Source organism: Mesitornis unicolor, unplaced genomic scaffold, assembly GCF_000695765.1.
Source record: "Mesitornis unicolor isolate BGI_N332 unplaced genomic scaffold, ASM69576v1 scaffold2083, whole genome shotgun sequence".
NCBI classification, from domain to species: domain Eukaryota; kingdom Metazoa; phylum Chordata; class Aves; order Mesitornithiformes; family Mesitornithidae; genus Mesitornis; species Mesitornis unicolor.
Genome location: NW_010172357.1, coordinates 17,345 through 32,444, shown reverse-complemented (window position 1 = coordinate 32,444; position 15,100 = coordinate 17,345). Strand labels below are relative to the sequence as shown.

At 37.4% G+C, this 15,100-nt stretch overlaps 1 protein-coding gene across 1 annotated transcript in view; it reads right to left on the bottom strand.

Moving 5' to 3' along the window:
- LOC104537438 (von Willebrand factor-like) overlaps positions 1-15,100 on the bottom strand; it is a 42,383-nt gene that overhangs the window by 15,414 nt on the left and 11,869 nt on the right. The window contains exons 5-12 of the mRNA XM_010180334.1: positions 11,884-12,022; positions 10,066-10,200; positions 6,822-6,968; positions 6,033-6,173; positions 4,364-4,483; positions 3,642-3,798; positions 2,933-3,091; positions 1,651-1,786 (exon numbers count right to left, since the gene is read on the bottom strand). Coding sequence (XP_010178636.1) covers positions 1,651-1,786; positions 2,933-3,091; positions 3,642-3,798; positions 4,364-4,483; positions 6,033-6,173; positions 6,822-6,968; positions 10,066-10,200; positions 11,884-12,022 — 1,134 coding nt within the window. The remainder of the gene's footprint in view (positions 1-1,650; positions 1,787-2,932; positions 3,092-3,641; positions 3,799-4,363; positions 4,484-6,032; positions 6,174-6,821; positions 6,969-10,065; positions 10,201-11,883; positions 12,023-15,100) is intronic.

Genomic DNA, 15,100 nt, shown 5'->3' with positions numbered 1-15,100 from the left:
TCCTGCTGTATGATTCTCTCCACTTATAAGTGCAAAGAAAATGACTGTACCCATGCACAGAGCGGTACAGACTCAGTCAATGTATTTCCTTGTCTTACTGGGCAGTTCAAGAAACAGTATAGGAAAAGTTTATGAAAGAGCAAGGACCAAAAAAAATGCCTGTTTTCACTGCCGGATAAAACCCAGGATGTACAAACTAAACAAGTCAATACCGGAAGAAGGTGCCATTTTATAGGAAAAGACTTCACTTCACATGTGGCACCTTTGTTAAAGTTCTCCTACTGCTACATTGTTTTCAAGCTGTTTTTAGAGTCTTCCTAATTGGAGAGTGCACGGCTACTTTTGGCATTAATGTATAGCAACCGAAAATTTATTATTTTAATCCTAATATGAAAAAGACTCTTCTGGTTTCCAATTTCCTTTGGATATTTGCTAGAAAATTCATTTTTGTGCAATATTTTCTATTGTTTGTACAGATGGTGTAGGCATCTAAATTAGGTGACAGCTATGCAAAAGGATGTTTCCCTAGTGAGGTAAGTTTTCCTAATGTTCTGAAATCCTTTGTGAGGCAAATGTATCTACATTTAAGATAAATTATTATTAAGGATTACAAAAATTAGGGAACAGAGACTCATTTATGAAGACTTTTTTTTGACCTTTTGATGGAATTCAAGGCTCTTTGTATGTACTGTTAAAAAAATTTTAAAAATAATTTATCAGTCTAACAGTCTCATGCCCTGGGTTTATAGCACAGACATATGCAAACCCCAGCAAGAAGCCAGGATTTCAAAGTTCATACCCATTCAGAGTTTCTGTGAGGTTCAGAGCATTTGGAGCTAAGGTGTTAGTCTGGACTATTCAACTGCTGCAGTTTTACAACCCACATTCTATTAAAAATGGTCCAATTACAAGATAGAAAACTCTCCTGTATTCACAGCCCTATTAGTGCCTAGCAAAAGTATCCATCAAGTGTCTAGACATCCAGAGAATGCCAGACTTTCAGATTCTACAGGCCTTGGCATAATACTGGGCAGTATACAGAATGAAAATCAGTCTCTGCTACATTGCAACTGAAGGCCCTGATCCTGTATGGTGCACAGCATTGTGCAACCCTCTATTAATTTCATCATATTTGGAAATGTAAGCATGCAGGATCAGGCCACAGGATATCATCTTAAAATCTTGGGGAAATTGGTTTTCCAATAATAGTGCACAATTCCAACTACTTATAATCTCAGCAGGTTCTAGACTGAGTGCATATTCAGATCTTGCACCATACATAGGGTTTTTTTACTACTGGCAGAAGGAGAGAGTCTAATGGCTTTATTGATGTTGAATCACACCTTACACAAAAAATAGTGAAATATCTGAAGCCAGTGGGGCCACCTACACATGTGAAAGGGCCTCTTTTGAAAGGAATTTATGAATTTCCCTTGTTTAAATTCAACTGACATCCTATAATCCCAACCATCACTGAAAAACATCAGTTTCAGATTGTATGTGAAAGGATATTGACATGAAAGATGGTCTCCAAGCTTCATCTTCATATTAAAAGTTAAGTCAAAAAACTTATTCATGTGGACGTGCTTCATCTCTCTTCCTTCATCCTACTCAAGAGGCACAATATTTTACTGCAGAAACCCATCATACCATGATTGACAGCTCTGTGGATCATCTCTGTTCAAAACTACTCTCCTTCCATGTGGGATCTGGACATCTCCAACTGCACACATGGGACAGTCTTCTGGACTAACACAATCCAGGGACAGCTCATCAAGTATTTTCCCTGTTTCAAAATAGCACAGTAGTATAAAGATGCCAATTTTTATGAATTGCAAAACCAATCATTGCATTTACCCTGCTACAAAAAATGTGATAAAACTTCTGAGTTGGACTCAAAACTTCTGAATACCCTGGCTGTGTTATTATCACTGCCAGTTTGACACAGAAAAGTATTTCTTTCCTTCATAACCACTTTTATTTAGATATTGGAAGTACTTAACCCAGTGCATAACCTGCAACAGTCAGTGTCATACAGAAGGTGAATATAACTTTAAAGCAAAAGCATTGAAGATGACAGGAGAAATGCACATTTTCCTTTTTACATTTATATTATTGATCTCTCCCAGTATGCCCTACCTCATTCTAATCAGGATACCAGGGCACAGAATAACTATTTTTGGTCTTAAAATACCGACTTTCTTTGTCTTCATGTCTTCTCATTGTGCTCTTAGGAGCTATTTATTCTTCTGAGTTTTCATTCTCGTTTTGCATCTTACTCATCTTTCATTCTTTTTCCTTCTGTCTGCCTTTCCTCTTCCCTTTCCACATTTTCTTGTATTTTTTCCTTTCTTCTTTCTTAGAGGTAGGTGGTGAGAACAGTTAAGCTGAAAGCTCAGGCTGATAGGGGGCATTCTCAGGAGCAACTGATTCCTCTCACTGCAGTAGTTGCTCCAAAGGAGAGCATTTTATAAGTGTTCAGCACAAATTAATATCCTCCTCTATTCACATAGTCAACAACCTCTGTTGTTACACAGTCCCTAATCTTCCTATCTTCCTTTCTTATCACCTTTTTCCTATTGTCTCTCATTCTCGCTGACAGTGTTTCATTCTCCTCTTCTAGGCACCACTTCATGCCCTCCATACATTTCACAAACTTGAACCAGGATGCCTAACCACCATCCTCCTTATGCAGTAAGAAATTGTTGTGAAAATACATTAGTAAGCCTGTTAAGGAATTAACTGCTACATACAAGTCTTTTGCAGTCTCTACCCTTACAAATATGTGAATACTGCTGGAGTATAAGACCTCTTTTCATGCAATAGAAACACTTAGAAGGTAGGAAAAAAATTACTCCATAGCAATACCTACAAGTAACAGGAGGAGAGCAGAAAAAGATAAGTAACTTCTTAAAGCAAAAGACGGATTTACCTGCAGGACAATGTACATGGCATCCTTCCACACACTGCAGAGGGCACTCTAAAGGCTGTGGGTGCTGGCATGTTGTAGGACAAGCAGGTCCACAGCTATTATATCGCCATTCACATTGATAATCTAATTCTTGTTTATTCAGGTCCTCGCAGCTTTGTGCTACAGAGTGAAAGAAGCAGAGGAAAAAAAATCAAACCAGAGTGTATTCACCCTGCCTCTCAGAACTATGATCCCAAAGTTGGTACAAAGTGGACCACATACACATAGAAAAGAAAGATTTCAATATTTAAATAAAAATACATTTATTTTAATACAGACAAGGTTGGCCACTTCTTCACACTTTTTTTTTCACATAATGAAGTACATGTTTTAGATCAGAGATACTGTTTTTGATAAAAACAACTGCAAAAATGAACTTTAAATTTTCATTTAAAAAATTTATAGAAACCATTTCTTTCTCTATGTTCATTTGTACCATGGGCTATGATATCCCCTTGTTGAGGAAATGTTTTTTCCAGATATGGCTCTGTACATAAACAGAAAAGGAAGGGGAAATGTCACCATGAGCTTCTAGACCAGTCCCATTAAAGTGACCTTCTCCAAACAGTGGGAGCAGAACCAGATAAGAATAGTCTATCCGAGCCAACAGCTTACTGATTAAAGGCTTGAACTTTTTCACTTCATTCTTCCTCATCTGCCCTGTACTTACGGCACAAAGCTGGTGATCTCCAGTGAACAGCAACACCTTTTTGTGCACAGACATGTGCATAGGCTGCTATAGCATCACAGAAGCAAGCACAATCCCCAATTGATTCACAAGCGCAAGTGTCATACATGCAAATATCTATGTAGGGCTCAGGATTCACCTACAAAAGATAAATATGGGGTACAGTACACTCATTAATTGCCCTCATGTCCACCTCCTTGACACATTTAACCTTCAGATTGCTTGCCTGCTCCATTCGTCAAGAGTTGAGGTGCCACGTAAATCAGCAAGAACTGATATCAGCAAGGACTCAAATCAGGCTATGTTCTCAAAGCTCTTGTAGACATTGCCATTTATTGTTCCTTAATATCCCCCATATAGAGTAACTTGATACGTTTTTAGGCCCTGTTCCCATACCCTCTGCAGCAGCTTGGGTAGAATGCATTCTGAATGGCATTATATTAGCTGAGCTCACTCTCCCCTTGAAACTCAAACCCTTGTGCTTGACTTCATGTGCTAGTCTCTGGGCTTTAGAGTAAAATTTCCCTCAGGTAGAAGTTATTCTGTAGCTTTCTACTAGGTGACATCTTGAATTTTCCTATAAAACATCAGCTTTATAGTCCTATGCGCTGTCAGCACAACCATACTTTTCCCCACAGCTGTAACCAGTGTCAGCACAGATCATACAGAATTGAAGAATGTAAAACACAGGACACAATACTCACAAGTTTTTTGCATTCTTCAAAGAGATCACCAGACAAAATGCTGCATGACATTTCTACCATCACTTGCTTCACTATGTTTCCATTACACAGTGGAGACATCAAAGTCTGTTCCAGGTTGGGCTTATTGTAAGAGACAAGCACACATTGCATTAGCTTTGCTTTCAGGACCTCAGGACTCTTCAAATTGAAGAGACTCATCAGCAATAGACATTTTTCATAGCAAAGGAAATTATCAGGACAAATCCTGCCACGGCAGAAAACAGAGTAGAGCAGGTCACTCCCTACATTTTCTTCAGGTCTTACTTGTGTGCTGCAGTTGTAACATAGATATTTTGATGAAAGAAAGTTCCACTGTACCAAACATCCACTCTGAAAAATGATCATTCACACCTATACAGAAGGCCCATGAGACTCACAAATATGATCAGTCTTCAGCAGATAATACCCATGGCCACTGCTCAGTAGTCTGCCCCTCACCCATTTAATTTATCAAAGAACAAGGAGCACTAATACTGACAAAGCATTTCTCACAGAAACAGTCTACAGGTTCTGACCCGTGCCTATGACAATGAAATGAGGAACTGTTCCTTCTCAGTCATACCGCGGAATGTCATTCTTCATTTTTGTAACTTTTTCTGTGCTCAAATCAAGGCTTTGCTGTGGTTATGTCACACTTGCACATAACTTAACATATTAACCCAAAAGATTTCTTGCGATCAAAAATAAATGCTTCATTTTATTTTGTGACAATTTAAATCTTTTAAGAAAATATATTAAAAAGGCCTTTTTTTTCTCCTTCTCTCTCTCTGAAAATTTAGATGAATTTTCAAGAGACAGTTTTCAGCCTTAAAATCATCATCTGAATGAAATGCTTCATTTTACAAATGTCAACACAATTTGTTTCACTTTTTGATTTGGAAATACTTTTGGCCATAATTATTTGTCAGGTTAGGACAAATTTATTATTCAATTTCATTCTTTCAGAATTCTGTGTTTGGAAAGGAAGAAGTATACTCTTATGTGTAGCATAACTAGTACTCTATGAAAACACCTACTCTCTGGCACCAGGACATAGACAATACTTTCAGATAGCAAGAGACTTCTTCAAAATTCAGAAGCAGTGATAACAGAGCAATAGGGTCTTACGTTCCCTCCTGTATCTTGCTTTTTCTGTTCAAGCCTCTCCAGTCTGAAAATAATACTTGAATGCTCTTTAAAAAAGATTGAGAAATATATAGAAAGATATTAATCTGTGTATTCAGTTGTTCAGAAATGGACAGACTACAATTTGAGATTTAGAATTTTGGATAGGAAAACATGAAATTTTTATCTGAACTCCCCCTGTCTGAATATTACAGCTGGTTTTTTAGATTAAGCTGTAAAATGAGATTTCCAGTTATACTGGATGTCAAGCATCTGGGTTGGCAAACTCTATGAACAGCCTCTGCCATACAGATTGGCTATTTTAACATTCAGCTGAAGCCAGGTAGTGCAGAGGACTTAAATAAATTAATTGATCTTTTATGAGACTGCAAGAAATAATATTATTTTTCAAAAACAGAGGGGAAAGTTCATCTTTATTTATTTTTATCCTTTCAAACCTCTTTGCCTGCTTTTGAGTGATATTGTAATCCGTAATAATTAGTTTTCACAGTTCATTTGCAATCACCTTTTCAACATCAGCGCAGTTTGGATTAACTTTCCAAGAATTCCCAAAGTCAACTGGATCTACTTCAAGATGTTCATTGCTGCTGGTCAAATCATTGTTTTGGATTCCATCAAAATTTCCACACAGACCACACACTTGATCCTTGCAGGAAAAGAAACACAGAATACATAAATCTTACATTTATAGACTGGCTTAGGGATTTGTTAAGACTATTTAGCCTTGCGCTTTAAAGGCATGAGGCTTAAAAACTGAATTATCCCTGGTCTTGTCAAGTTAACTAAAATAGACATAGTCTCTCCCAGAGACCATTTAGCTCCTATTCCCATTCTGCTTAGTTGAAAATAGGACTGTACTGTCTCCAAGGACTCCAGGAAGCAAGACAACTCTGATCAGTGGTGCCTGATGGTTCTGTTTGGAGTATGTCCCTACGATATAGTTATATTTCTGGAGATGAATGTCCTATCTGCATCACTACTAAACCTGGCTCCTTATATTGCTTTTCTTGAATATAGAAGAAATTACTCAAGACATCGTTATTTTGAGGCACCACAGCATTCATCCTTTCTGTCATAGCTCATCTTCAATGGCCCAGAATTTACCCCTTACTGTTGAACTACCAGGAAAGTAAGCAACCCTTATGGTATTACAAAAAACCCCTTCATTTTCAAGCAAGTGCCTAATACTCCATGGAAATCCATCAGTATGTCTGCATTTAAAAAATGCTATTCCTCAGAGACAGAGTAAGTGCATTCTTTAGTGAGAGTAAGAAGTAAAGCAAAAAACACTTACTCTGAAATTGCCTTTTAAGATAACTGAAATTCCCATGGCCAGATCCCAGGTCACACTGATGCTTTTGCCCAGTAAAATGATGTAATAACGGCCAGACCTCACGACTTCTAAATCATTGTCATCTTTAGGAGGTACCTTGATGTTCACCTGAACAAGAAAAGCACATTGTGATATCAACTTTGTCTCTAAATACTATTTCATGTAGGTCACTTTCCCATGGGAACACGTGCCTATAGTTTAACAGCAACTTTCAAACACACTCCAGAAAACAGATACACTACACAGATGGTCCAGAGCACTTACAAAACCGTAAGGTATGGGTAAGGGACTGATTACAGGCTTGTCTCTACACTTGAAAAGCTGCTGTGGTTGAATTATTACCTTAGAAATGACACTTGTGAGGAGTAAATTGGGATAAAAGTACGGTATTTCAATCTCATTACATTTCTATAATTGTGAACAAAGCAATGTCCTTGTGCTTCCAGGGTATAACATAGACTCACCACAAATGCTGGCACATAAAGCAATGACTGCTAAACAGGAGGAGGGCCAATCAAGAGGACAGGGTATACGAAATCAATGAACAGTTTAGTATTCAGTCCACTGAATATTCACTTCACTGAATAGTTACTTTTATTTGTATTTCATCTTTTCAGGAAACTAACAATTCTGTGCTCCTGAGGCAGGTAGCAACAAAAAGGCTGGCTAGGTTTAAGTGTAATGTGAACCGGGAGAATGATACGCATCAGTGGCCTCTGAAGGACTAAAGCCGAATTCTGAAGTTAGGAAGGACTTTCTTCCCAACCAGCTACACCAACAGGAAAAATCCTGAGAGATTCCTTGCTGTATCTCTTCATTTTTCCATCACTTTCACTTCTCCTCTGTGCCTCTTTCTCTTTCCATCTGGTTGCAAATTCACTGCCTCCAGCTACTAAGAACTGAAGAGAATAATTTAAAATGTTTCTTTCACACTGTAATCCTTTTCAATGGGAACGCTAATGGGATTATTAACTACATTTGGAGAGAAAGGTCTGGCATAGCCAGTTTTTTTAAGCACCACCAATGCATTAATTAAAAAGCACTTAATTGTGAAAGAGGCAGATGAAAACTTTCAACTAGTATAAATAGTGATTAAAGCAAGGAAGAAAGAGGAACCCACAAACCATTCATCCACTCCCTACTTTGAGGGCAAAGTACTTCTTTATCCCACTATTCTGTCATGCTCAATTCAGTAAAAGCTCAGTACTGTAATTCAATTCTCTTCATCTCTAGGATATTACCAGGAACTTTGTCCCCAGAGAAGACATTCTCCAAGGATCTGCTAAAGAGATTCTTCAGTGTCTATGGGGGAAGAATGCATTAAAAGATGGACTGTTCTAGGAACTGGAAGCTTTTTCATTTTCTTGTATGCCTAATGTATTTCTGTCTTCTGTGCCCAAAGTATTACTGTACAGTCTAGTTCACACTTGCTAACTTATCTTCTAAATATCTACAGTAGTCTCTGTCTTTCCAAACTAAGGCTAAAACCGGAGGAGGACAAAATTAAGTTTGGAGGTTAACCTGAATTCTAGAATTTCTATGTTTATGGAGGCTTTTTGCCCAACCATGAAGTCATAAACTTTTGACCTTTCAAACTGGCAGATATATTTCTTTCAAAAGAGCAAAAATTATTTCAATTTTTTTTTTAATGTGAGCCAGAACTATAGCATGCAGATACTTCAATGAAGCCCTCTTTTACTTAAAACAAGAAGTTGCTCTCAAAATAATATCATATTAAAACTATGCTACTTGGAAGCTTTTTCATGGCAAAATAAGTTGATTCTCCTGCTTTTTTCTAATTATTCTTGTGGGAACAGAGTGCAGGAAGTCATTACTGGGTGAGAATTTGCTTAAGAGTCTTTATATCAATTGTTTTACCTCAATGTCTGATTTAGTTGCTGTTATTTCTAAGAAAACCTGTTCTAGATATTACACTAAGCCTTAAACTCTGTAGAAGATATCTAAAAATTCAGTCAAGGTCATGTGGACAGTCTTGTCATACAGACCTAGCTTTTGCAAGGACATACTCTCTCAGGAACCAAACACCCTCTGTAACTGGAATTGCTGAATACCTCTTGTCTTTTCTAGCCCTTCTTTAGGTATCCAAATGAAATCACAGAATCTTCTGAAAAATTGTAACTTAAAGAAGTTTTCAGACAAAGCCTGGCTGTATGGACTTATCCCTGCACTAATATTCACCCTCACCCAGGTAGGAGTCTCTTTAGGAACAGACATAAAGAAATGGTTGGGCAACCAATACATCCTATGTTCATTCTCCAGTAACCAAAAGCCTATGTAGATTATATTCAGTCAAGATGCACTGCACAGACACTATTAATAATGGTATGCTTTACATGTTCATGTCATGCATCAGTGGCACAAAGTAATTTGCAGGCTATGCAAAAGCTGGTGTAGCTTTGTGTGTTAACCCAAAACATGGCAAATGTAGAGTGGTTTCACATTTCACTGGGAACACTTTTGCAAAGCTCTGGTCCAGATGCCTCTTCAGAGCATAGCACTTCTGAAATCTGAGCAATTGAGACACTATAATCCAATGCAGATCTGTAATGTTTGAACACACAGACAGTCTTAATTGTTACAGTGCCCAAGGCAAGGAGCTGAACTCTGCCCTTTGGAAAGCCTGCTGTGAAGGGACATGGGAGATGGAAGCGATTCTTGGTCAATTCTTCAGTGTTTGTTGGTAGGAAAGGGGAAAAAGAATACAGACATCTGGATTTTCCGTCTGACAATTAAACAAGGGAAGGTATAGTGATATTTGCTTCTGCAGCATCAACTTTCATCAGCCATGACTTTATTTTCTTCCCGTGTCCTCAGTCTTTCAGAAGGTTAAATTAGGTCTTAAGATCTAGAGGTCATGGGACAGTCACTTCTTAGCTCTTCCTTTCACTTAATCTTGCTTGAAATAGACATAGACCTCTCATGTTTAGAGAGAGCATTCCTTACATGACCTTGCATTGAAGAGCATTCTTACCTGAGATAAATTTATTGGCATCAAGTAGAAATAGCAAAATGGCACTATACCTTTGGGAGCAAAATGGATAATTATAATTCTGCTAATCTGTTCATTTTATGATCTAATTTTCAAGAATCACTGAGCATGGGGTCATTCATGTCTCATCTTACTAAACAACCTGAAATTCTTTTCCCCCAAAAAGGGAAAAAAAGAGAACAGAAGTGTACATACGTTTCCATTAAACAACTCTATTTCCCCACTTTCATACAGAATGATAACCCTTTTGGTACATTTTTCTCCAGTGAAGCCACAGCCTTCATTTGAAATTAGTATCCGGAATGTCCCAGAGTCATCCTTGCAAAAATCCTACATAATGAAAAAAAATATTAATGAGTCATTAATGTGGAACATTTGAAAGACATATACAGATCTATGGAGAAAAGGGTAACCTCAAATAAAATCTTGTGTTTTCTGTGGCCAGTAAGATGTATGCTGGCATGCCAACAGTTTCTATGTTAATTTATTTTGTGCTTAGTGTTGATATTCACGTGGTCCACACCCTAAAGAATGAGGACCACTCTGTCAGTGACACACATATGTACATATTTTGCAGGGAGGATCCATGCTATTACAGTATCTGTGATATTTGAAAGATGTATAATGGTTACAGTGTACATATTAATAGAATCACAGAGTCATAGCCTATACATTTATTAATTGATTTAGCAGTTAAAACAAGACTCTGCAGCTTTAATTATAAAATAAAAATATAAACCCAGAAGTTTAGGTTAGAAAGAAGGGTTAGAAATAACCTCGCTGCACAGTTTTTGGAGTAAAATGTTTGATGTCCATGTTTATCCACCTTAACATGAATAATAATTGCAATAATGTCAACTTATCTCTTGAGGAGCAATTATGTTTTTTAATGTAATATTTCTAAGATGCATGGAGAGTTATTACTACATTTATATGATGACTCATTATTGTCTTTAAGTTTTGGGGGCTTTTTTCCAGTATACACCTTTTAAGAAAAAGATTCTGTCTATAGTTCTGCATGTTTATTATCTGAGGAAATTAGATCTCATTTTCTTTTTAAGTAATTTTGTACTACTGTGTCCTAATACTGCCCATGAGACCTTTATGTAGAGCTCTCAACAGTGTCACAGCAATCACTGTTTCAAGGTAATCCAGCTGGCATCAAGGTGAGAGCATATTTCAAAGACCTAGTCAGAGACAGATCGATCACACTTTCCTACCCAAGGAGAACTGCAAGGAGAAATGGGCCTTGTTAAAGGCTCTGCGTGGAAAAAAGTAGCCCACCCAAGAAATATAACACTTTCTAACTGCAGAAGGTTGTTGTTATCAATTAGCAGTGGATCCATCTAGCGTTAGACAAAATTTTCAGATAAATCCTTCTTTTGCAACACACATTTTAAAATACACAATGATTTGCATCTGTAGATAAGCTTTAGTTTCATTTAACACTCTAAATTTGTGGCTGCTCCCACAAATCACAGGCTGACGTTAGTCCTATGTCTTTATCCATATTGGATATTGTCAGTGTACCCAAACAGGCTGGAGCACAGAACAAGACAGTTACTTTGTCGAAGTGAATGAACAGAGTCTGTGTTCTGAACACATTTAGAGAAGGTTCACCAAGCCACTCCTGGTCTCATTCAGTCAGACTAAACCGTCACTACAGGATAAAGCAGCTAGGGCAGAATGAGGAAAAAGTGACTTAGGGGTATCTACAATTCCTTGTTAGAGATGAGATCCAGCTTCTCTCCATACCATGCTGCTATCATGTCATTTATGACTGCCAGCTAGACACATGATGACATAACTCACTTCCATAGAACACAATGCAATCTTTGTATGTCTCAAGACATCTATCTTTGAAGTCATCAGTAAGCTCTGCTCTCCTTTACCATACATCTGGCTTAGTAATTAAGAAAACTTTACTGTGATTTATCCAAACATTAGACTTCTCTTCTGGTGTAAAACACCTTATGTATTATAAGACAGCTTCAATGTTTGACATAATCTTACCTGAACTAAAACATACTGACAGTTTCCTGGAAACTTGTACTTCAGTCCATCAAATGTCAAATAATGGGCTGTACCAATAACAGTGCAGGTACCATCACATGTATTTTTGGTGCATTCCCACTTTCGGCCATGGCATACACTGTAACAGAGAAAACAAGTCAGTAACAGTTATATTTTCAACGTATACAATAAGCAAGAGAATGCAAGGTGCTTTAGGCAAAACAAAAGAGCAGAAGTTTCTGCCTCCAGGAGTTCATGATCCAAAGGCCCTCCAAAAGACACACAGGTGGTGATAAGCTACTATTTTGCCTTGTTCTTTTTTTTCCTGGGCCTGGGTCAGGGAGTAACCTACTGCAGACCAAACAGGAGCATTCTTCCTCTGTGTGTCTTAACCCAGACATCAACTTAAGCTCTGTGAGAAACCTCTGCAGCTGTCTGTACTGCTGTCCATCCTCAGGTATGTTCCCAGCAGATCTCCTCTGTGTTTGGCCTTGAGAAGGCACTCTCAGAGGGCTCCATGCCTGGGCTGTTGGAAACCTTTTCTAGATAACTCCATAACTGTTACACTACTGTGCACCAGATTACAATATCTCTCATTAACATAACTTAGCATATGTTAAAATTGGGTGTATAAATCTAAAGAGTGCATTAACAAGTTAAATGCATAAGGAATATGCCTCTTACAAACTGCATGTAGTAGTGTCTGCTTATTGACCCTCTCTATTACAGAAAGAAGACTGGACAGACCCTGCCGGAATATTTCATAATACTGTTAGCATTTCATTTTGGATAGGCTGCTAAGAGTATCCTTTTAGAAAAACAGTTTTATTACACTCTAAAGATCATCAGAGGTTAAATATGAAGTATAATATCAGTAACCCTGTTTTTATTTGCAGTACTTCCATTTGTCCTCATTGAAAGCCAAAAAAGTAGTAAATTTAACATCCAACTGATGCCAAAGGACATGCTTTTATTCTAGTGGCCAACTTCTGGAACCAAGTAACCAGGACTGTAATTCTGTCTACCCAATGGCTTTTGTCCAGATTGTAGACTTAAGTATAATACCACCCTTCTTCGAAGAGGTGTTTCAGTTCTTAAATTAAATTCATTCTTCATTATAGTTTATCTGACTTAGCAGTTGGAGACATTACCTTGCAGTCTGACAAGAATACATATATGGATAGAAATATTTCTATATTACATATAAACACATCCTCTGAGGAATGTCCTATGGTGTAATACTGTCCGCTAAGGTCTCTTGTGATGACAGAACCATTGTGTCTGCCCTACAGGAGAATTCAACTTTGGTGCCATACAAATATGACTCAAAGCTAAATCTCAGCTTACGTTGTAGATGTGACAAGATGTGACAAGACACCTGATCATGAAAGGAGACACATCAGCGGTTCCTTGCCCATATAGTTTGCAAGTGATTTACAGTTCGCAAGGAAAAAAAAGAGGACATCCTGACATACAGAGCAAAACAAGATGCTGTCATGTTTATTCAGAGGGAGGGGAATTCTGAAGAGCAATCAGACACACGGTTAAGTTCTTGGTATCATTATACCCACATTGCTGTAAGCAGCTGCACTGCACTGTCATTACTGGACAAAGCCAGTGAAATCCTGACAAAAGGGACAGCATTCTTCTTTTTGTTTCACTTGTTTTGCACTCTCTTTGCCCTTTGTTTTTGTTTTGGTTTGGTTTTGTTCTTTTGGTTTTTGGCTTGTTATAAAAAACAAACCAAATCAAACAAACTAAAATTACAAGTTTACCATCTTCTTACTGGATATTCAAAATCCAAAGAAAGCAAATTCTCTTATATTGGTGTAACTCCATTGGTTTCAGTCTAATTATACCACTGTAACAGACAGAAGAAAAAATAGTAAGCCTCCTAGTCTTCATGATGACACCAAACCTGTCATATTCATCACCAATCATTATTAAGTTTGTTAATAATGTTTCCAAGAACACCTGTATCCTTTCATTTCTGTGATGCATAATAGTATCTTATTATGTAATCTTACATGGTACCCTGAGAAATGAGGCTTAAGGAATTAAACGTCATTATCCTCATATGTTAAAATGAGTGAAAGAAGGAAATTGAATAATAAAAATAAGAGACTTCAGAGCATCAACCCAGTCCTTCTGTCTTTTTCCAGAGATATTCTGGAGAACCACAAGCCTTGCTACGGAAGCTGCAGGTATGAAAGAGAATCTTTTCCTTGTTGTCCACAGACTTTTGATCAGTGAAATAAATTTATTCACTAACTAGCAAGAGACTGAGCAAACAAAATTAAAAAGAAGGTCAATGAAGCATAAAATCAACTCACTCTTTTGTTTATTATTAATTTTGAGGAGGTAGACTAGCATCTGACACCATATCTAATAATTTAATCTAATAAAACTAATTTAATAATCTAATAAGAAATAGCTTGCTTGAGGTTGGAGAAACATTCATCTACTAAATGCTACATGAATGCAGATGGACATCATCACTGCCCCAGGGATTTTCTAATCAAGCTCTGTAAAGGGTAAAAAAAGGGGAATTCAATCCCTGCTTTACAGATGTAAAAACTCAGGGATAAAAAACCTGAAGTACTTTCTCAAGATCAAATTGCTAACCAGAGGGAAAACGGGTAGTGAACTGGGTTCTCTACTAATGCTTTAACCCAAGCATAAGCATTGTTTAATCTCGATAACACTTCGCAGTATAATAAATATTGTGCAATGCATTTTCTTCAAAGAATGAAATTTCAGTAATGTGAAACCTATTGCATCCTATGCTATTAAATCTCTGCTTATAGGTAGAGCAAGACCGAGATATTGTATATATCTGCATAGACAGATTATAAAGTATGTAGTGTAGCAAAATTCAGATTAGCAAATTTCTGCAGTGTACTGCTTCATGTCATTCCAAAATTTTCACTGAGCTCTACAACAAATTCCCAATAAATAGCATAACAAAAGTTTTGCCACTAGCATAGAGTTGGAGACATTCCGTTGTTCATGAATTAGGGTCTCCCATATGTCAAGCCGAATGCAAACGCCAAATCTGACACCTCTGGCTCATATATTGCATTTGCAGGTGTCCACATCTGGCTAAGAACAAGTGAGAATGAGAACTCCTGCAACAGCAGTACAAAAAGCAAAAAACAAAAGAAAAGGAAGATGTGACCCCCAAAATTCAGTCTCAATTCTTATTAATTCTCAAAGC